Here is a 23,492-nt window from a genome sequence, read left to right on the forward strand (position 1 = left end):
TAATAAAACGGCGGCTTCACAAAACTTTTTGGTAGTTTTACGGGGCGTGGTTTGCAATCCGCCCAGCCAATCAGACAGAGGAACCTTTTGGTCAAAAAGGTTCTGATGAACTAATTTTAGTTCCGGCTCTTTCTGGTGTGAACGCGACATTTCGGAACTATATCGGAACTAAAGTGGGAAAAGTACTGCGGTGTGAACGCGCCTAAAGTTATGTTTTGCTTTATCTATGGATTAGGAGGGGGGGTGGCATTGTTTTTATCTTGTTTGTGTGTATTTATTTAGTTTTTGTAACACTTTGTAGCATTGTGTTACCTTTTGTGTATGAAAAATATAAATATAGTGTTTGATCGATTGATTGCTGCACGAACGTCTGTTTTACAACGTGATTTAGTCATAACGGTCAAGGAGGAATAGTTTTTCAATCCTTTTGCTGAATTTTCTTTATAATTTAGCTACAAAAAGACATTCATATCATTGTATATACTAAAGCGCTGTCTCTGTCTTTTTTATCAGTACTTTGTAACAGGGTTTATACACCGTAAGAACCCTGTTGTAGGTTGTGTCAATTTCCTTTCCATTTTCTCAAAGCAACGGTGAATTTCCAACAGCCTTGGGGATATTTTTGATGGTTACCTCCACGTCGTCGTCGTCCACCTCGCTGTAGTGCTGGTGGTTGTCGGGGTTGTTCATCTTGTCGAGGAGATCCACAGCGAGCCGCCGGGTCAAACCGGTCTGAGCCACGTAAACATGCTGCAGGAAACAGTGCACCAGTTAAGATCGGGGTCTGACATCCAGGAGAACTACAATTAGAATAAGAGTTATTACCGATAGCAGTTTCTCTGCAGTGGGCCTTTTCTTTGGGTTCTTTGTCAAGGACACTTTGATAAAGTTTTGGAAGCTGGTAGACCTGAGGAACAAGAGCGTTTTTGATTTAATGCAAAGATTGAACAAAGTGTAAAGAATCATTAACATCGTCGCAGAACAGCACACTCAATATCATCAGGCACTCACCATTTGGTTTTGTCTTTTAGCTTCGGAGGCTGGAAGCTGCTCTTTGACATCAAAAACAAGGCCCTAAAAAAAACAAACGAGGACACTTGGATTAAGAGTGGTGAAGACACTTAAAAATGGAAATAAACTTTAGTAAAGAGACACTTAATTGGTCTGTAACCTCTTAAATAAAAGCCTAAAATGTATTTTGATACAAACAAGATGACTGTGTAAGAAATAATGATAATACTAATAACAGATCTCTTGTGTGATACCATGGATGTATAAGAACTGGATTCAGCGTCGGAGGCGGAGTCTCGTTCTTTCCTAAGAGCTGCTCATTGGCGCATGAAGACAAAATGGCCCAACTTTTGAGAGAGCGAAACGTCACAGATTACCCAGCATGCCTGGCTGTCAGAGCAGAAGAACCCGTACGTGCGCTCACAGAGCATACGCCCCTTAAGCCCCGCCCCCCGACCTCCCACTCTCGGCTCACTAGAATGAAAATATATCTAGATTCGGCTTTTAGTGCATTTTACAACTTTAAGGACCTAATGATTCTAATAAGGGCTATAAGATAGTTCATACTGGGTCGTTTATATAGTTTAAAATAAATTATCCACCGATTTACAGACGTCTCTTTCCCCATGTTAGTCAATGGGAAAAAGTCATTTTGGGCAGGGTGACGTCACGGGCTGATACGGAAGTTGCAGTACCGCCGTTTGGACACAACGAATATTGGCAGAGAGTCCGGCGCACTTCCTGGGGCCTTCTGTGATACCCTTGGAATTTCTAAAAGCAGGGCACCGGAGGATCTAAGGGTTCTTGTTGGAACATAAAAAGAAAGGCAGCCGCTGAGATAAGGAGCTAGGTGATGTTAAGCTTTGTAAGTTAATAAAAGGACTTTCAAATCGATTCTAAAAGAAACAGGTAACCAGTGGAGTGTAGATCGAGAAGATGTTATGAAATATGACAGCAACACAAGAGGAGAAAGTAGCCTCGTCTGAGGACTGATTATATTTAGAGGAGAGTCTCGTGCCTCATGGGGTGAAGGTCGAACATGGGCGGCTGCAGCTCCGCCAGCTCGATGGCTGTGATGCCGACGGCCCAGATGTCACACAGCTGGTTGTAGCCGCCGTTCTTCTCCACCGCTGCCACTTCAGGAGCCATCCTGCACACATTCAGGAGCAGAACTCAGTCAGAACTCTCAGTCACAACTCAAAAATAGTGTTGAAATGTTAGTAGATGTAGTAGATGCATGCACACGTTGAGAGGAAACTCTTTTTTTTTTTTAAACCATCCATACGAACAAATTAAAAACGTCAGGGTTGATCTGTGGAATAGCTATTATTTAGAAACCAAATCATGAATGGTTATGAGCAGGACCTGTGAACTCGTACTTGTTGTTTCTTGGGTACCACTTTACAATAAGACTAGCCTTATAAAGGGTTTACGAATAGTTTGTAATTCACTTATGAATAAGCTTTTATAAGACATGAGATAAACAGGGCAACTGTGACCATAGAACATTATTATAAAGTTAAAGGTAATCCATGTGTGAGTGATTTAAACAAATAGAATTGTAGATAACCCGTTTGTACTTTTTCGATGAGGTCGCCCTTTATGTCGACTTCATGTCTGCAGCCTTACTTCTGCTGCTGTGGGAAACTTCTGAATTTTAGGGGAAGCTTTTGAACACTTCACCACCACAAACTAGATTCTGTTAGATAGAGAATGACTCGATACAGTTCACCGGTCAAATGATTCAGTATCTGATTAAAAGTATTAGCCAATGCTTCTTCAAAGGTCACCTATTATGCAAAATCCACTTCTTCATGTCTCTTCTACATCAACATGTGTCCCCTCTTCTTCATGTCTCTTCTACATCAACATGTGTCCCCTCTTCTTCATGTCTCTTCTACATCAACATGTGTCCCCTCTTCTTCATGTCTCTTCTACATCAACATGTGTCCCCTCTTCTTCATGTCTCTTCTACATCAACATGTGTCCCCTCTTCTTCATGTCTCTTCTACATCAACATGTGTCCCCTCTTCTTCATGTCTCTTCTACATCAACATGTGTCCCCTCTTCTTCATGTCTCTTCTACATCAACATGTGTCCCCTCTTCTTCATGTCTCTTCTACATCAACATGTGTCCCTTCTTCTTCATGTCTCTTCTACATCAACATGTGTCCCCTCTTCTCCATGTCTCTTCTACATCAACATGTGTCCCCTCTTCTTCATGTCTCTTCTACATCAACATGTGTCCCCTCTTCTCCATGTCTCTTCTACATCAACATGTGTCCCCTCTTCTTCATGTCTCTTCTACATCAACATGTGTCCCCTCTTCTTCATGTCTCTTCTACATCAACATGTGTCCCCTCTTCTTCATGTCTCTTCTACATCAACATGTGTCCCCTCTTCTTCACATCTCTTCTACATCAACATGTGTCCCCTCTTCTTCATATCTCTTCTACATCAACATGTGTCAGAAAAAAAGATTCTCTCTTTTTGATCCATTTCTATAAAAACCTGTCTGAAAATGAGCTGATCAGATTTTGGTCACTTTATGATGTCATAACGATGTGTTGTCTTGTGTAGCCATTAGCCAATCAGCAACAAGGTAATCCCCCCCCCCCCTTATCACCTGAATCTCCTCTAGAGCACCATTGAGTTCTTTGTAACCAAATATCTCTCAAAGGGGCGTGGGGAGGGGCTCCTTATTTTCATCTAAAGTAACAGATGGAGAATCGGCACTTTGGAAACAGGGCTGAAACAGAGGGGATTATGGGTAATGCTGCAATGATCTGCTTGGTGTTTCAGCCAATCAGAGACAGGTTCTGGATATATCTGAGACCTGTAATATATTGTTGAAAAACAGTATAATAGGTGACCTTTAAGTAAAAATACCTGAGACGAAAACACACAACCTTCTTCAACAGTCTCACACACACTCACCAATAAGGCGTTCCAATGAAGGACTTCCTCTTGGCGATGGTGGCTGTTATTTTGGCAGCGACTCCAAAGTCCGCTGTAACAGGGATCGAAAGGGTTTTCAGATTATGTCATCGTGAAACGGGTGAGAGCAGCAGACGAGTTCAAGTCCTCTGGATTTAGGATTTAACTTACCTAACTTCACATCCCCGTTGTCTGTGAGAAGGATGTTGGCACCCTGGTTAAAAAGAGATCAAAAAAATCTTTATAAATGTGTATATTAAAATATATACAGTGGTGTATTAAAGTTAAAAGTTAAAAATATGACTGCTGCTTGAAATGCACGCTGTAGTATATTTAAAATCCTGAGTGTTATTGCACAGATGAATAATTGCACAGGTGAGGCTGAATATACTGAGTGATGTTAGCCTGGTTTATAACAAAGACCCAATCAGGTGAAGCCGCAGGTGCAGGTGAGGCATTCGATGCAGCTCTGAAGCTTTCCGACACTTTCTGTTTCTGCTGCCGGTGACTGACAGTCTCTCTGGTGGCATCCGGCAGTGAGAGGAGAGGAAACAGGAAGTGCTCGCTGCGTAGCGCCGAGAACAGATAGTAGGTCCAGCCCTGACCTTCTGTGATAACACCAGGCTCCGGTGTGAGAGCGAAACACCGGGCGTGATCCACTCCTACCCACCCTCAAAACCTCAGCGAGTAACCCATGATCTCACGCTCTTCCTGTGACTACAGTTCACACCTCTGAGCGTCAGACATGTGCAAAGGCAGCTTCTTTATGTCAACCTCACACCTCTCTGCTGCACGAGTATGGCCAAAATAAGTAGTTTGATGCATATTTATATCATGATTATGGCTAAAAATGATTTTAACGATTGTTTTGATCAAAGTTGAGAAGACAATTTGCACTGCCTTCACTTCCATGTTGTGCATCCTTGCTGCTTCTGTACATATCTTTCAGGGTTCATACACTTTTTCACCAATGATTTTCAATGACTTCTCCATGACCTTTACCTAATTTTCCATGACCAAAAAAATTACTCTGTCTCAGCGTACCACTGAAAATGGTTTATTTTAACATGGAACAGGAAAATAAGGTCTGCATATGAAACATGTGGTGCCGATCTAAAACAAATCAAATAGCTTACTAGCTTCTTCACGCTAAAGCCACTAACATCTCTCACCAGCAAAATACCTCGACAGTTAAAAGCCATTTTACGTTTCATTACTATACGATACAGTATTTATTATCGTTATAGTATTACTATTTCGGCGATTAGATAAAATATATTTGATGCAACTTTAGTTACATTTCCATGACTTTTCCAAAACGTTGGGAAAAATATTTTTTCCATAACTTTTCCAGGGCCTGGAATTAGCATTTTGAATTCCCAAGACTTTTCCAGGTTTTTAATGAGCCTGATATTTGCATATTTTCACAATGCATCTCCTAAAAGCAAGCCATAACAACTGTTTACCAGTATTTTCTATGCAAATCCAAATCAACGCAGCACTGCTTTTACTTTCATGCTGTGCTATATTTGTCCTAATCTAAAATCTTTGCGTCAAAATAAGACTTAAAATGAAGTTCTAAATCCAGTGCATTGTCTTTGTTTAGTACTCTTCTGCTCTGGGATGCATTTAAAAACGTCAATTTTCTTTGTTTAGTACTCTTCTACTTTAAAACGTCAATATTGTTGATTTAAATACGGGAAGCCAAAATCGTGATCACAATTGATATTCGATTAATTGTGCACCCGTCTTTTCTTTTTTTCCCTTACTGTACTTGCAGTTGTTGCTAGAATACTTTATTGTTAAAGGGTGCCCCACCCTCTTATTCAAATCTCAGTATGTTATTTCCGTGACCTGGGAAAGTTTAAATAATATTTGGGAGCATGAGCTGCTTTATCTCAAAGACAGAAACCAGAGAAGTTAGTCTCAAACTTATGATGATTCAAAATCCTGAGCTGAGTTTGTTTATCCACCGACTGTTTGTTTTCTTTTGTGTACCAAAGTAATCTTTAGAACATGTCCCAGATACTCAGAACACTCCCCTGGGTCCTCTCTGTGCTTCCCCATTTCTTCTTGAACAAATGTTAGTTAAGCATGCTAGTTTGGGGATTTGGGAGAGCGTGGTTCATGATTTCTAATATATTGAGACTATCTGTTACGACCCCCTCCACTCCACTAGGGGTCTCTGCCTTTGTGTTCTGCTTGCTGGCTCTTGTTTGTGTTTCAGGCGATCGACCTGATGAAGCACACCTGGGCCGTCGAGATAAAAAGGCCAACACCAACCCACACTGCCCTCTCAGTCTTCTGTTGGACACGGTCTTTGTTTCAGCACATTTTCACACACCCATACACGCAATCATTACTGATAACTGACTTCCACGTTTGCTTAGGTTTCTTTGAAGTCCTTTGGTTTTTGTTATATCGTAGATAAATACGCTTTTTTTTTATACACGTAAGTTGTCTGTTCTCCCATCTTTGTTGCAGCCTATGAGCCAGGCCGTAACACTATCTTAGAGCATAGGAAAAACTGTTTTAAAACAGGCGTAGTTCCCCGTTAATCTGTATGTGTTGGCAGGATGCAAAGTGTCTGTAGTTGGCACAGAACAATGGGATGAATTAAGGCTTGAAGACAAAAAAAAACAAAGTCAAAACAATATAATACCTTGATGTCACGGTGCATTTTGCCCTTGGTGTGAAGATATCCCAAACCCTGTCATGGGAAATTATAAAATCAACACTTAGTTCAATTCAAAACATTGAAATATTCTTTTAAAACAATGTTTAAATTACCTGTATGGTTTCTCTGCAGACGTAGGCTATCTGAATCTCCGAGAGAGGTCCCGTCACTATAACAACACGGTTTGCAGAGGAATCATTTAACAATGTTTGCACAGTGTTTAAAACCACTTTATGACTGCACTGCATCTTACTAGTAATATATAACTCACCGTGATAAATGTCCTGCAGAGATCCTCCACCGCAGTACTCCATACATATCCACAGCTTCTCCCGACTGAGAAAACAGAGGAAAATATTGGAGTTAGGAACTGCTGCTTTGCCAGAAGCAAAAGACGCTTAAAACTGCTAAGGAGACAAACATTTAGACAAGTAGAAAGACATAATTAAGCAGCAAAAGCATTCAACAAATGTGTCTAGTTGCAACATGCAACATGTTAATAAACAAGTAAGGCAGAGCAATATGATATATTCAAAACAAAATGTCTAACCTATACATTTTTTGTTTAGCATTTCTAACGTAGAGAAAAAATTCAGCGACTGAACTGCTTCACTGATATTTAGATCAGTTGAACCCTCTGATCTTTGCACATAGATACTTAACATTATCAATTTGGATTGCCTATGTTGATATTTTATCATCTTTTTTTTATATCTAACCCTGAGATCTGTTGAACGTCTGTCCGTCCCGAGAGAGGGATCCTTCTCTGTTGCTCTATCCGAGTTTTCTACCATTTCCCCCGTTAATTGTGGGGTTTCTTTGGGAGTTTTTCCTTGTTACTGCAAGGGTAAAGCCCCGAAAAACAAATGAGTAATTTCTGATATTGGGCTATATAAATTGAAGTTGTAGTAACAGGGTATATGCAGGAATCCTGAAGTCAAATGTAATTTCCCTCTCCATACATTTTAAGACCTCATCTCCACTTGGAGTTTTAACCGGTTACCTTGGCGACACACTTCACCTCACATTGACTATATACAGTATTGATTGTCCTTCCTCCTTATCTTCCAGCCATTTGGATGCAGACTTGCATTTCCCCATAACGATGTTGCTTAGCAACCGGCATTAACGGACCTTTGCGCGCTATCAAGCAGTGGGCGTGCGATGTCCTGTTCAGATGACGTCAAACCCAACGGGATGCCATCAATAAACTACACAGAATCACACTACACACCTACGCCATGACTACATTCAGGCAGACTGTAGAACACAACCTCTTTGGACAATTTATATACTTACTGAAAACAAGCTACAAAATATAATACCTTGGAAAATGTTGTTTAATACTTTTTAATAGCCTTCATTTTCGCTAAATTGATTTATCAACTTTTAATACTTTTTAAGACCCCGCGGACACCCTGTAGTAAACCCTAGAGGCGCTGTCTGCTAACACGGAGAGGACCCGACATGCAGAAACAGTCTCTGACTCAGCCCAACCTGAACAAGAAAAGCTTGTTTTGCTACAAAACTCAGACAATGAGAAGAAAACCATCTTCTGTAAAGTGCGACACACTCCTGGGTGTTTTTTTGCTTCCTCATCGTAAAAAGGCAGACGGTTAAAGGATGAATAAAGTAATCTATAAAGAAGTCGTGCAAGACCCCAGATAACACATAACTCCATTTAAAGTTGCGCATTTTCAAATGTTGTCATATCAACCATTAGCTATTCTAAAGTATTTATTTATCTCATAACCGTGCTTTAACGAGATATGCATAGTTATGATAGAACAGATGTCTAATTGGCAGCCGTATAAAAAGGTCATGTTCTTCTGCCGTTGAAAAAACAAACTAAGTTAAAGCTTCTGTAGTTGAACTGAATGTCTGTAAACATGATCTCTCTCTGCCTGACAAAAAGCTAAAAATAAAACTAGTGTGATGAAGCTGTGATAGCGGAGGTGAGGATACAATCACAGCTGTGCTACTTCTCACAGCTTGGAGCGGGACATGGAAATGATTTCAGGCCAGGAAACTGGAAATTTCCCCGAATAAAAACTGTGGTTCTTCTAATATAATTAAATGTAGTCTTATATATAATGAAGGCATGTTGGTGGGCTGCTCATTAACAGTTTACAGTAAGCCATTGTGCTCCTGTGTGTGGAGACGGGTCCTGCTGTGATAAGACATGCATCTCTGGACGTATAAAACACATCAGAGGCTGCAGTTCCAGTTAAACCTGCTGGAAGTCGGGGCCGCGGTGGGCGGACCGGCACGACTTCCTGTCAGCCACAACACAGGCTGCATTAAAACAGAAGAGCTGCACAGAGGGGGGGAGCACATTTACTTTTGAGGTACTTGTACTCGAGCCATTTCCATGTTATGCTACTGTGTACTTCTCCTCCACTACAGTTCAGAGGTAAATGGCGTACTTTTCCTCCACTACATGTATTTAATATCTTTAGTTACTTTACAGATCTGGATGAAAGATGTGAAAGATGTGAAATGAATGTTAAATCAGACTTTAGTTCCACCAGGAGTAAATCCACCAGCTACCCTGCAGTCTACAAAGTACTTCAGACTAGCTGCACCTTCACCAGCTTTGAGAACACTTTCATGATCAATCATTATAAAACACATCATATATATTATTCTGAAATGGACCAATCTGCACAACGACTACTTTTACTGTCGCTACTTTCACTATATTTTGATGATAATGCTTTTATACTTTTACTTGAGGAACATTTTGAATGCAGGAATTTTACTGTAACACAGTATTCCTACACTCTGGTACTTCTACTTTTACTCAAGTACAAGATCTGAGTACTTCTACTTTTACCCAAGTACAAGATCTGACTACTTTTACTTTGACTCAAGTAATGAAATGAAAGTACAAGATCTGAGTACTTCTACTTTTACTCAGGTACAAGATATTAGTACTTCTACTTTTACCCAAGTACAAGATCTGAGTACTTCTACTTTTACTCAAGTACAAGATCTGAGTAATTCTACTTTTACTCAAGTACAAGATCTGAGTACTTCTACTTTTACTCAAGTACAAGATCTGAGTACTTCTTCTTTTACTCAAGTACAAGATCTGAGTACTTCTACTTTTACTCAAGTACAAGATCTGAGTACTTCTACTTTTACTCAAGTACAAGATCTGACTACTTCTTCTTTTACTCAAGTACAAGATCTGAGTACTTCTACTTTTACTCAAGTACAAGATCTGAGTACTTCTTCCACCTCTGGAGCTACATCCTGGCTCTGAAGGCCAGTTTGAGCTCTGAGTCACACTTTCACACTCAGGTGTGACTCAGTAATTAAACATGTGAGTTTCAGGCAGCGGCGGCTTCACATCCTTTTGACAGAAGCGTATGAACCTCACACGGTCGCTGGCTGTGAGAGAGGAGAAAACAGAGTAAAATGACAAAGCAGAAGTATTTCCAGCTGGCTCTTACCAGAGGTAGCTGCCGAAGTAGGCCACAATATTGTGGTGCATGCATTCCTTCACCATGAAGATTTCCTGCTGAATGATGGAAAAGTCGTCCCCTGGAAACAAGAGAAATCACAGAGGCACACGGACAAAGAGTGAGACTTAACTCGGGGAACAATTTAACATTTTCCATTTAGAAATAAACACCACATAAAAACGGTTGTATAGCCTTAAAATTACAACTATTTGGTTTATGTTTCATGAATAAAATCTACAGGTTGGACCACACAAATATTCTCTGATGATAAAAAGCACTCTGAGAAAGATCTTTCCGTTTAGTTTGCCAAAGTGAAACCCGGAGAACGGGTTCTTCGCTCTGACCATATGCTTTAATCTGTGTAAATACAGCGGATTATTGAACAGCCAATGACAATAGAAAGAACACCTTGTACTTTTAAGGTTTGTGTGGTATCGGCTGATTTCCAGAACAGCACTAACACATCCGACCAGTAGGAAGGGGGAAGAGTGAAATATGTAAAGCCAGCTGCTGCCAGAGAGCAGAGAGCTGGACCTCTGGTTAAGAATAAGATATGTGCCAGCTTCAGCGCTTTATCAACTGACTGTCATTGAAGGACTCACTTCAGAATAAACTCAGAGTTTCCCACACATAGACTATACTTGGGCGGGCCGCCCAGGTATATTAGCGGCCGCCCAAGTATATTTCGCGACCCATTTAAGTTTTTTTTTTTTATTCGTACGTGACCACGACGCCATCTGCGATCGATTAACTTGTGGACAATGATCCCTCGCTCCCTTGCACTGATCTCGCCTCCTTCTGGCCTGTTAAGTGGCCTGCCTCACACAGGGTGACTGGCTCTCCACATGATGTGGCCTGCCGACATGGCCACTGTCATACAGATCATAAATCTAAGCCCTTGATTGGTCTCTGTGTGTCATTCAAGCTCGGGATAAGCTCAGCTCAGGTGAGGTAAAGGACTCTCTGAGTGTTTAGATAGTTAACTTAGTCTAAATTCTCAGTGGGTCTCAAACGGTGTGGTCACCATTTATGTAAACACATATTTCCATTTGAGAGGGTAGTGATTGGTCTAATGGATAGTGAGGTGGGCTGAAGATCGGAAGGCTGTGAGTTCAAATCCCGCCAGGAACACCTCCACTAGTGTGCCCTTGAGTAAGGCACTTAGCCCTTAGTTACTCCAGGGAGAATGTCCCTGTAATCGGTCATTATAAGTCGCTTTGGATAAAAGCGTCAGCTAAATGAAATGTAATGTGATTAGTAAAATATGCATGAATAAATAAATAAAAAGTTAACTGGGTGAAAAAAGGTAAGATACACTTTTAAAACTTGTTGAGAAAACTAGTCTTTGCTGCTGCCTCAAAGAGGAGGAGAGGAGGGAGACAGGAGAGGCTGATTCAGGAGCACAGACACACTCACAACTATAAATGAACCAAAAATAAATTAATAAACAAGTTTCAGTGTTTTTTTCATATTGGAAATGGTATGTTATTGGTTATGGCCATGATTTTATGATTATTGAAATGTATACAGTTATGTTTAATATAGGTGTTTCCATATATCTAGTCTCTTTATTTCCCCCTCCCCCCGCCCGCTGCCACCACCCGCCCAAGTATATTTCAGATCTGTGGGAAACACTGAAACTCATTTACTGGACACACCTTCTGCCAAAACATTGCACATACTTTTAGTGAGATTACTGTCAACAAACAATATCTTTAAAAAAAAAAAGAAAAGTCAAACAACAACAAAGACCTTCAGCTTAGGTAAAGGGAGATTTAAGACTTCTTACAGTTTCTTAAAATACAAATCAGAATTACATTTAAAATTATTTTTACAGTAGTCAAAATTGAGGAACAAAACACCAATGTTGCACAAATGTTTAATGCAACATAAAACATTTACCAAGGTCGTTGCTATCTGGCAGACCGTTTATCTTAAAACAAACAAATGATAAAAATGTTGTTTCATTCCACTATCCTTATCTGCAAACATCTGTTCGTTTTATTTGATGTAGGAATTATTTTATAATTTTAAGTTAAAATGTGAGAAAGTAAATCCTAATGCCTAAGCACCTTTTTTCCAGACTCAATAAATTAGTTTTGGGGCTTATGAATACCAATGAAATATATATTTTTTTAGATATAATAAATTCAATGCTTATTAAGACTTTTTAAGGATGTTAAGGAACCCTTTTAAGTAATCTTGGAGGGTATTACTTGATTAAAGAAGTTCTTATTCTACATAGAGTCACGGTACGTCCACACGGCAGCGACGCTCTGCCGAACTGCATTGTGGTTCCGTCGCTTTGTCTTCGGTGCTCGCTTCGAAAGTTGAGAAAAGTTCAACTTTTCAAGCGTTGACGGAAGCGCCAGCCAATCAAATCATATGCCAGTACAAGCTCGAGCCAATCAAACCGCGTGCTTGTGTGTCCGGGGCGGGAGATTCATGCGATTGGTTGTTGGTCGCACGCCAGACACGCCCACCGGCAAGCTTCGACGCACGCTACCGTGTGGACGTACAGTCACGCAAAGCACCAACTTTAATCTTGTGTTTACCAGAGATGTGCTCATCAGTCATAAATAAGTCAGCATGAAAAAAGCAAAAGGACTTCTCGACTAGAAAAAAGTCAAATGAGACTAAAATGCTAGATTTGTTGACATATCGTCAAGGATGCTTTTGCCCTACTACCTTACATGTAAACAAGGTATTTTTAATGGATTCATTCTGTTGTAAAAATCTACTGTCTCACAAAATAGTGTTCAAAGTTAGATTTGGCAGCTATTTGGTCTTTACTCTGATTCAGAGCTCCAGACGTCTGAACTCTGGGAGCAAACCACCAGAGATACATCCTGGACCACAGAGGAGTCTTTGAGCACACAAACAACATTTCCTCTGTATAAAAAAAGAAAAGAGCAGTGGTGTTTTCAGCGGGAAAGGTCAGGCTCTCTCTTTCTAAGCGTCTGGACTAAAGTGTGTTTGCAATGCCAACATGTGTGAAATCATCCAGCTGATAAACAACAAACCAGAGAATTAACATTTCAAGGTGAGCTTTGAAATCACCCTCAGCTACTAATTGGGGGTATTTCGTGACATTATGCAACTATTGGAAGTCTTACCTACATTAAAACACAACTATGTACCTGCATCAGTGTTTCCGCCAGACCAGGGCTGAGAGGGCGTCCACCCCTTCAAGCGATAAAAACTCTCGATCTTCTCTCGAATTATTAATATTTTTGGACGCCTTCGGCTCGCGTTCGGGGTGTCCCGAGCTGAATAAGGGCGTCAAATGGCGGCAAGACGGCCCCCTGACGGAAACGCTGACCTGCATCACTAGTAACGGTGTCGTCATAATCACAAATGTCATATTTATTTTCATATATCTGTTTAAGATGAACGTCTTTAGAAGGACCCGGGCTTCAGATTTAGTACAACAGAAGTCAGACAATACTGAAAACTAGACTAACTCATGGAGGAATTTGGTGTTTCCATGAGATTGACAATAACAAAGAATCAGTTATCAGCGATGTTAATCTTTAAGAAAGGGAGGAGACATGTCACACATTATTTTTAGCTTTTAGACTTCTGTGATGATTGTACAGCAGGAGTCCCCAGTGGGAGATTATGAGCATGCAATGTACTGTCAATAGGAGTGTACACTGCTACTAGGGCTGCTCAATTAAATCGTATTTTAAATTGCGATTACGGCTTGCAACGATTACGAAAACGTAATAAAACGATTATTTTTTTATTATTACTTTTTCTCCAGTTGAATTCTACTTAAAGTTCAGGGTAATCAACTGTTAAAAACAAACTGTTCACATTTTTTTATCTCCAATAAATGGATGTTTTTAAAGTCAATGAATAATCGCAATTACAATTATTGACCCAAATAATCGAGATTATGATTTTTGCCATAATCGAGCAGCCCTATCTGCTACATGACATTATATAACTTGAATCAACTTCCTCCTTAAATCATATTAATATATTATATATTAAAGCGTCTTTGGCTTCAAGAAAAGCGCTACAGAAATCAAATTTATTATTATATTCATGCAATGTCTCAAATGTTCAGCACCCCGTTACAGACCATCCTACAAGCTAATCATATGCATTTTCCATGTTTTACAGATGCATGTAAAGTCTGTTACTCTTTCAAAAAATTATAATCAACGATATTAATCCTTCAGTTTGACTACTTCCTTTCTATTTGTAAAATGTAAGCTGTATTTCCCTACTTGTGTATTGCTTTTCTGTTGCATAAGAAAGATGTGGAGTAATGGGTGTCTCACTGATGAGGCTTTAATGATGACGAACATGGAAATAATGTTGCATTCGTCTTTGTTTGCCACATGCTGTAAGGAAAAGAGGACACTTGAATTAGGTCACAATGACATATATCTCTGTATTTTAATTAGAGTGTTTTTCATTTAAGGCCAACTTCTGTTGATCACGAACGCTTCCCACATGTGTTGACAGAGAGAAAAGGTGCGAGGAGCCACAGAAATGTGAGCAGCGGTATTTTCAGTGGCATTACCGAGTTTGGTTCAAACATTTTAAAAAAAACATCACATCTCTTGTTGGTGAGAGGAGGCCTGAGAGTGAAGCCACTTCCTGTGAACGCTTCCTTCTGCTCTGTGAATACACACACCTTCACACATCAGTTGTACTTATTCAATCTCATGCTGGTGTGATATGACGGATATTGAGACAGTTTAACTATAAGATTAAATCTACATCAATACTTGGGAGAGATAAATGCTCCAATTAGTTGTTTACCAATCAATTTCTTACTGGTGGCACAATTGCTGGTGAAATGCATACCTTATGAGTGTTTCCTCTCTGTAGACCAGACCAAAATTAAAAAATGGGTACTAGTCGAGGACCGGACTGGTTCAATGTTTATTGCAAAACGTATTGAAATGAACTTATTGCACATATTAAACCTGGAACTAACAAAGCTTAAATTATTGCCTATAAAAACAACATTAAACATTAAATAATCAGTTGCATTAATTTCTTATGGCTCTATCTGCAGTCATTTCTTATGATTACATTTTCCCACAGGCCAACAGCAGCTTCAACAAAACTATTCCCCTCAAAGAACAAAACAAACATGCCCTGTTGTCTCAAGAAAGAAAGTGCAGAAGGAAACATCCATTAGACTCAGTGTGCTGCTCTGAGAAGCTAGCTCAGATACTTGGCATCTCCTCTTGGGTGCAAGGTCATCAATGTTTGGGCTCAGGCTCTGAGCGGAGGAGACCCTCAGGATGGAGTGAAGGTGTGCGTGCAATATACCGACGGGCCAGATCTAATAGTCATTAGAAATTATCCTGCGGGCCGAAATTAAATCCACCAAGGGCCTTGAGTTTGACACCCTAATGCCTCCACCTAAAGACCTTAAAGAAAATATAGTATTTACTTCATTTCTGTGCTCTTGTTTCAATTGAGCTCAGCCTTACTTCATATGCTGTCTTTAAATATCACTTCACAAGTTGCTAAGCTAATTTATATTGTGTTAACTAGGGCTGCTCGATTATGGCAAAAATCATAATCTCGATTATTTGTGTCAATAATTGATATCACGATTATTAAAAACGATTATCCATTTACTTTGAAAACATCCATTTATTGAAAGAAAAATGTGAACAGTATGTTTGTAACAGTTGATTACCCTGAACTTTAAGTATAATTAAAAATGTTTGTTTTATTTAGATTATGTTTTTTTCATAATCGTTGCAAGCCAAAATCGTAATTGCGATTAAAATACTATCAATTGAGCAGCTCTAGTGTCTAAAAAGACACTAGGGCTTGCAAAAAAGACCTTGAAAACCAATGGTTTACCATTACAGTCATATACAATATTTTAAAAGAAATTGTCAGTAATACTACAGGGGCGTATTCCATAAAACGTAGCGACAAAGAATGCTAAAACAAATCTAATTCTCTACCATCACTGCAGAGGTGTTTCTATCCTTTAGAAAAACATCAATAAAAAGAAGCTTTTCAGGGCATTGAACACTAGGGGCGTACTTCATAAAATATACGAAATTAGCGACAAATAAATAATCTCTGTAGAATAGAGGCTTGATCCATTTTTTATTGAGAGGGGCTTAAGTCTGTGCGAGAGAGTAAAGAGACAAGTTGCTCCTTAACAAACCTGCGTACCTTGAGTTACCTATGCCTTCAGGTAGCTTGTAGCCTGATGGATTTGGGTCTGTTATCATACAAGTAGAAAATATTGAAAATAACAATAAGGTTATATGCTGCAAATAACCATTAAGGCTCCCAGGTAGAGAGCACATGTGCATTGTGACCACTTTATGGAAAACTACAGATTATATGTAGATGTATTTTTCCCATTTCCCATTTTTCTTCTAGATTACTGCAGCCCTACTGCATGCTGGGACGTTGTTCCACACCCAAACGGCTTGCAGCTACAACTCTACTAAAAAAAAACTGCCAAGGGGCTGGTCCTTATTCTCAACGCCAAAATGACTCGTCATAGGAATGAAAAAAGGACTAATGATAGTTTTTATAATAACTGACTTCTAGGAGTGTGTAAAGCGAGGAGGAAAAATGTAAGTAAAGATACATTTTCTCCTTCTCAGAAAATGACCAGCGCTAATCGATCTTAAATTGTTGTTTACCATGCAGATAATCAGATTAAGCTGCAGCCAGAGGCCTTCTACACTCTCTTCTTCACACGGCCGTCACTCCTCCTCCCGTCTAACCTGTTTCATTCTGCCTCCGCCCAAAGCCGTTTACCTGAGTCCCAGAGGAGTAACTCGGGCTCAACGTGGAGGTAAAGAAAGGAGAGTCCTGCTAAAACAGGATGACCCGGGCTGCGGTAATCCTGAAAAAAATCTAAGTAAACAGGAATATAATAAATATGAATGGTTTTTAAAGTTGGTTATGGGAATCCAGGCCAAGGACTAAGCAACTGGGATACAAATACAATTATTTAATATAACACAATTAAGCTGGTATACGTCTTCAAACAATTTTAACTTCAATTAAATCTGAGATATGCACTACGCCTCTTTTCTTTTTATTTGCGAGTTAGTTAATTATTAATTTTTTATTTATCATTTCAAACGGCAGGTTTTCACAAATTACACTTACTTACAGCTAATTCAGAACGCTGCGGCTCGAGTCCTCAGTAACACTAAGAAAGTAGATCAAATCAATCCAGCTCTGAGGTCTTTACACTGGCTTCCTGTGTGTCAAAGAACTGGTTTCACTGCTGCTGGTTTATAAAGCATGGAATGGTTTGGGTCAAAATCAGTGTTTCCGCTAGACGAGGGCTGAGAGGGCGTCCACCCCGAGAGTTTTGAATTGAGCCGTCCCTTATAGATACTATCTCTTCACGTTAGTGATGGGAGTTCCGGCCTTTTTAGTGAGCCGGATCATTTGGCTCGGCTCTTCATGTTACCACAGGTTACCACAGAGCCTCAGTTTCGCTGCTGCGAGGCTCCGACGCTCGCAGTTCACACTCGCAGTTCACTCGCTAGCACTATTATATACAATATATTTCTGATCTCCTGCTAAATGATGAACCATCCAGAACTCTCAGGTCTTCTGGTCAGAACTAAACATGGAGAAGTTCAGTTATTATGCTGGAACTCTCACTACTTTTAAATCCAGGCTGAAGACTTTGCTTTTTGCCGCTGATTTTAATTGAACTATTCACATCTTGCACTGCACTCTGTAACTTGTATTCGTTCATGTATTCTTAAAGAGACCACCTTCGTTTTTTTGATCTATTAATCAAGACAATATTCAGCAGATTCTTTGAAGCCCCTGAGTGCATTTATTTTTTGGGTGGAATTGATATATACTTTTTCTATTCTATCGAATCAAAAGTTATGGCAGGAATGTTTACTTCCTGTTTCTCCTTCTGACTTTTCCTGAAAGTTAGAGCTAAGCCAGCTGACGCTCTGCTTCACACACTTACACGCACACACGCTAATCCCCCTCCTCAGATACCTCAAGAATATATCTAAGCCTTTAAATAATAGTTAAAGACGTCTACAGACTCATCAGGAAGTGAGATTTCAGAGCAATCATTTCAAAATGAATTCTCAGATACAGGATGAGATGAGACCTGAGGTGTAAACGAACACGTCCTCCCCTCCAACACAAACCGAGAGGCAGAGTGAAAGAGAAAAGGGACTCTTTCTGGTGACCATCGGAGCTCAGTCTGGTCTCTGGTGGTGGAAAGCTCATCGTAATCCCACTAATCTGTTTCGACTCTGTCAGTGGGTCATCCCCACACAGGCACCACAGCCTCCTTCCTTCACCACACAAAACATCTGAAATCTCCCCAATCTGCAAATGATTTGATTACTTTTATCATCCTTTTCAGTTGAAGTTGTATAAATTAAGAAAAATGGGAATATACGAAGCGGAATGTGAATACGTTTATGTATTATGGTAAATATTTGTGATATCGGTTCTTTATTTGCAGGTGCCATTATTATTATTATTATTATTATCATGAGCCGCTTTCCCCCTTGTACTCCAGTAGGACTCAGACGAGGGTGTTGCAATGTGATTTTAGTGTTGTTGTTTTTTTGTTTAGTTTTTAAGTATTTTTCTTTTGTACGTTTTTGTGATATAATAAGAAATTCTAACCCCCTTTTCAGGTATGGTGTGTTTATAGACACATAACGTTCTCAGTGAGGTACTCCGATGAGTACCTGGAGTCAGTGGTTGGTACTCCAACTTCTGGCTCCACTCAAAGTTATGTGACGAAGCCCTCTGTATCACGGGGGCTAGTGGAGTACTTTGTGACCACAGAGAGTGAACGTTGTGATCAGCTGTTTTTTCACAGGGCACAGAAGGGGGGGGGGGGGGGGGGGGGGGGGGGAAGAGTCTCCCTCCGCAGCCAGTTGGCGTAGTTCTGGCACAATTCCGTTGTACAGACCGACGTTAACAGCAGCCACGTCTGTGCACACGGAGACCAACTCTGTCGCCTTCTAGAAAAGCTTCACAAGTACGTCGGTACGCAAATGCGCTTTGTGACGGTACGCATTTCAGATTTTAGAGACATGTTTTGCAAATAATTGTTATACATTAAGTTGTGCATTCCATGAACGGAACAAATTAAAATGAAATGTACTTTTCTCCAGACCCTTCTTTTTAAGACGGTCACCATGTGGTTCATTGTTATGTTGACTTTTGATTGTGCTTTCATGTTACTGTTGGTTTGTAAGCAGCTGTGATTATGGTCAGCTACCATGGCTGTGAACTTATTTGTTTTTATTTGTATTAACGTGTGCTTGAGACTTACATTTAATATGCAAGTTTACTCTTTACTTTTGCCTTTTATGTGCACTGTGCCTTTGCTGTAACAATGTAAATATCAAAGTGGACGGTTAAAATGTATACTAAGACTTTGCACAAACAATGTAAACAGGGCTTTTGGGGATTTTGAACTAAGATCATTAATTCACTTATAAAAAGAAACATATAAACAACAGTGGGTCTGTGAGCAAAAAACTATTGCAGGCCCTGTTAAGCAGAATTTGTATCATTATTAAAACTGAGATAAAGAGAAAGACTCTTACCTGGTTCCAACTTTATGATCTTCACAGCAGCAAGCTCGCTAGTTTGAATGTTTCGCGCCTGAAATAAACAACAACATATTGGTCAGGAATACTGTCAATATTACTGCTTTAATCAGAACTCGTGGCCCAACTGTTACAGTTTGATTGGTCAATAAACAGCTATTTAATAGTTGATTTTGGACATTTTTCTGTTAAAAAAAACCCAAACATTTCTGAGTTCCAGCCAGGGACTCAAATGTGAAGGTTTCGTCACTTTTTGATTGTTTTATTTGATAATATTGAATATCTTTTGCTTTTGGACTGTTGGCTCACCTAATGTAGGGTTAGAGTAATTACAATGGACAACTTTTAATATTTTCTTACATTTTTTAGACATGAGTGAAGAATAAATTAAACTCAAAATGTCTGTTGTAGCCTTGAGCTCTAGTATGATACTGTATTCTGACGGTTGATCCCTTACAGTGTTGGCCTACATAAGCATTAAACCAATACATGCAATTTGGATAATCCTTTCGACTCAGAGAGAAGTGGAGTGGAAATATTGAACTGTGGTACATGACCACAACATCTCCATCAGTCAAATTCAACATCAGTACATACTTTCCTATTTGTTGTGATTGGCATTGAATTAAAAAAGACAGCGGAATTTTGAACACATGAAACAAGGAGTAAAGCACAATATATTAAGTACACATTTATGAACAACGGTTATTACATTTGAATAGAGGCTGTATTGTGTTTTGCGACCTCAAGAAGTAAAAAGCTAATGTTGGGCTATAAAGGAAAGGTGCAGATCTCATTTCGGCAAACATTTCAGGGCTTTGTGGACGTAATCCATGACAAACTGGAGTTGAGACCAGGAGGCAGAGTCGCAGTCTTACACGCTTCTCTGCGCTCTCTCCTAGGCAGTCACCCATAGGAATCCCGAACCCAATAAAATACCCAATATTAGCGGTGTGTGTGTCTGCCCAAGGACAATTTAAGGTAAAACCTAATAGAGGTGTCATACATAATAACCTAATAAAAGTAAATGTAACAACTACTACAGTGCAACAAAACAGGAAGATTAAATGTGGTCTCTTAAACATAAGATCTCTAGCATCTAAAGCAATATTGGTAAATGATTTAATATCAGATTATAATATTGATATATGCTGTCTCGCTGAAACTTGGTTGAGACATGAAGAATATGTCAGCATAAATGAGGCCACTCCACCCAGCCATGTCAACACTCATATTGCTCGAGGCACGGGCCGAGGAGGTGGAGTTGCAGCAATCTTTGACTCAAGTTTACTTATCAATACTAAACCAAAATTAAATTATACCTCCTTTGAAAGCCTCGTTTTTAGTCTTACGCATCCGACCTGGAAAACTTTGCAGCCAATCTTATTTGTTACAGTGTATCGTGCACCAGGTCCTTATTCAGAATTCTTATCAGAATTCTCTGAGTTTTTATCAACTTTGGTTCTTAAAACAGACAAAGTAATTATCGTAGGTGACTTTAATATTCATGTTGACGATGATAAAAATAGCCTTACTGTTGCATTTAACTCTATATTAGATTCTGTTGGTTTCTGTCAGAGTGTAAATAAACCAACCCACTGTTATAATCACACTCTCGACCTTGTTCTGACTTATGGTATTGAAATTGAGCAACTATTAGTCGAACCGCATAATCCTGCTTTATCCGACCATTTCTTAGTAACTTTTGAAGTACTGTTACTAGACTACAAAGCATTAGTCAAAAGCTTTTGCAGCAGAAACCTATCTGTTAGTGCTATAGCCACATTCAAGGAAGAGATTCCACCAATACTTAACTCGATAGCATGTCTGCATGTAGGGGAGGAAACTTATACAAAATGTACACCACCCCAAATTGATCATGTCGTTGATAGTGCTATAGATGCGCTGCGAATAAAATTAGACTCTGTTGCTCCTTTGAAAAAGAAGAAAATAAAACAACATAGATTAGCTCCATGGCATAATGCCGAAACCCGCAAAATAAAGCAAAAGTCTAGACAACTTGAAAGGATATGGCGTTCCACTAAACTTGAAGAATCTCATTTAATTTGGCATATTACTCTCAATGAATATAAGAAAGCACTGCGTAAAGCGAGAGCAGCATACTACTCTTCATTAATAGATGAGAATAAGAATAATGCAAGATTTCTTTTCAGCACTGTAGCCAGGCTGACAGAGAGCCACAGCTCGATTGAGCCTTCTATTTCCATAGCACTCAGTAGTAATGATTTTATGTGCTTTTTTAACGATAAAATTGTTACTCTTAGAAACAAAATTAATGACCTCTTGCCTTCGACCAGTATAGTGTTATCAACAGCTCCCGGAATCGTAAGTTCTAATATTACACTAGATAGTAAACTAGAATGCTTTTCAGCCATTAACCTTGAACAATTACATTCAATGATTCTCTCTTCTAAACCATCAACGTGCATGTTAGACCCAATTCCAACTAAGCTGTTGAAGGAAGTTTTTCCATTAATTAGCACTTCTTTATTAAATATTATGAATATGTCTTTATTATCAGGCTATGTTCCACAATCATTCAAAGTAGCAGTGATAAAACCACTTCTTAAAAAGCACAACCTCGATCCAGAGGTTTTAGCCAACTATAGACCTATTTCTAATCTTCCGTTCCTCTCAAAAATTCTTGAGAAAGCGGTCGCAAAACAGCTGTGTGATTACTTAAAAAACAATGATTTATTTGAAGATTTTCAGTCTGGCTTTAGAACACATCATAGCACAGAGACAGCTCTGGACTTGTCTCTATTCTTGTTTTGCTCGATCTCAGTGCTGCATTTGATACTATCGACCATGATATCCTATTGCAAAGACTAGAGCACTTAGTTGGCATACAGGGAACTGCTTTAGGCTGGTTTAGGTCCTATCTATCTGAACGCTCTCAGTTTGTACGTGTTAACGATGAATCTTCCACGCAAACCAAAGTTAGCCATGGAGTGCCACAGGGCTCAGTGCTCGGACCTATTTTGTTCACATTATATATGCTTCCGTTAGGCAATATTATAAGGAATCATTCTGTAAACTTTCATTGTTATGCGGATGATACTCAACTATATTTATCAATCAAGCCTGATGAAATTAATCATCTAAATAAAATTCAAGACTGCCTTAAGGACTTAAAAACGTGGATGACCTTAAACTTTTTGATGTTAAACACGACCAAAACTGAAGTTATTGTACTTGGCCCGAAGAATCTACGAAACAAATTATCTAAAGATATACTAACTATGGATGGCATTAATTTGGCCTCCAGTGAGACTGTAAGGAATCTTGGTGTTATATTTGATCAGGATTTATCCTTTAACGCCCACATAAAATCAATTTCAAGGACCGCCTACTTCCATCTACGTAACATTGCAAAAATCAGGCATATCTTGCCTCAAAACGATGCAGAGAAACTAGTCCATGCATTTGTTACTTCTAGGCTGGATTATTGTAACTCTTTATTATCAGGGAGTACCAAGAAGTCAATCAAGTCGCTTCAGCTGATTCAAAATGCTGCGGCTCGTGTACTAACCAGAGTTAGGAAAAGGGACCACATTACTCCTGTTCTGGCTGCCTTACACTGGCTCCCTATAGAACACAGGATAGAATTTAAAATTCTTCTTCTCGCCTACAAAGCCCTTAATGGGCAGGCGCCATCTTACCTTAAAGAACTCATTATACCCTACTGTCCTACTAGGGCATTGCGTTCCAAGAATGCAGGGTTGTTGGTTGTTCCTAGAATCTCTAAAAGTACAATGGGAGCCAGAGCCTTTTCTTATCAAGCTCCACATTTGTGGAATC

At 39.4% G+C, this 23,492-nt stretch overlaps 1 protein-coding gene across 1 annotated transcript in view; it reads right to left on the reverse strand.

Annotated features, from left to right (window-relative positions):
- The window catches only part of map4k5 (mitogen-activated protein kinase kinase kinase kinase 5), a 62,620-nt gene that overhangs the window by 25,847 nt on the left and 13,281 nt on the right, over positions 1–23,492 (reverse strand). The window contains exons 3-13 of the mRNA XM_034110831.2: positions 19,668–19,725; positions 10,084–10,174; positions 6,897–6,961; positions 6,739–6,794; positions 6,611–6,658; positions 4,120–4,162; positions 3,949–4,021; positions 2,030–2,161; positions 1,012–1,074; positions 826–907; positions 634–750 (exon numbers count right to left, since the gene is read on the reverse strand). Coding sequence (XP_033966722.1) covers positions 634–750; positions 826–907; positions 1,012–1,074; positions 2,030–2,161; positions 3,949–4,021; positions 4,120–4,162; positions 6,611–6,658; positions 6,739–6,794; positions 6,897–6,961; positions 10,084–10,174; positions 19,668–19,725 — 828 coding nt within the window. The remainder of the gene's footprint in view (positions 1–633; positions 751–825; positions 908–1,011; positions 1,075–2,029; positions 2,162–3,948; positions 4,022–4,119; positions 4,163–6,610; positions 6,659–6,738; positions 6,795–6,896; positions 6,962–10,083; positions 10,175–19,667; positions 19,726–23,492) is intronic.

Source organism: Pseudochaenichthys georgianus, chromosome 22 (genome assembly GCF_902827115.2).
Source record: "Pseudochaenichthys georgianus chromosome 22, fPseGeo1.2, whole genome shotgun sequence".
Taxonomy (NCBI): Eukaryota; Metazoa; Chordata; class Actinopteri; order Perciformes; family Channichthyidae; genus Pseudochaenichthys; species Pseudochaenichthys georgianus.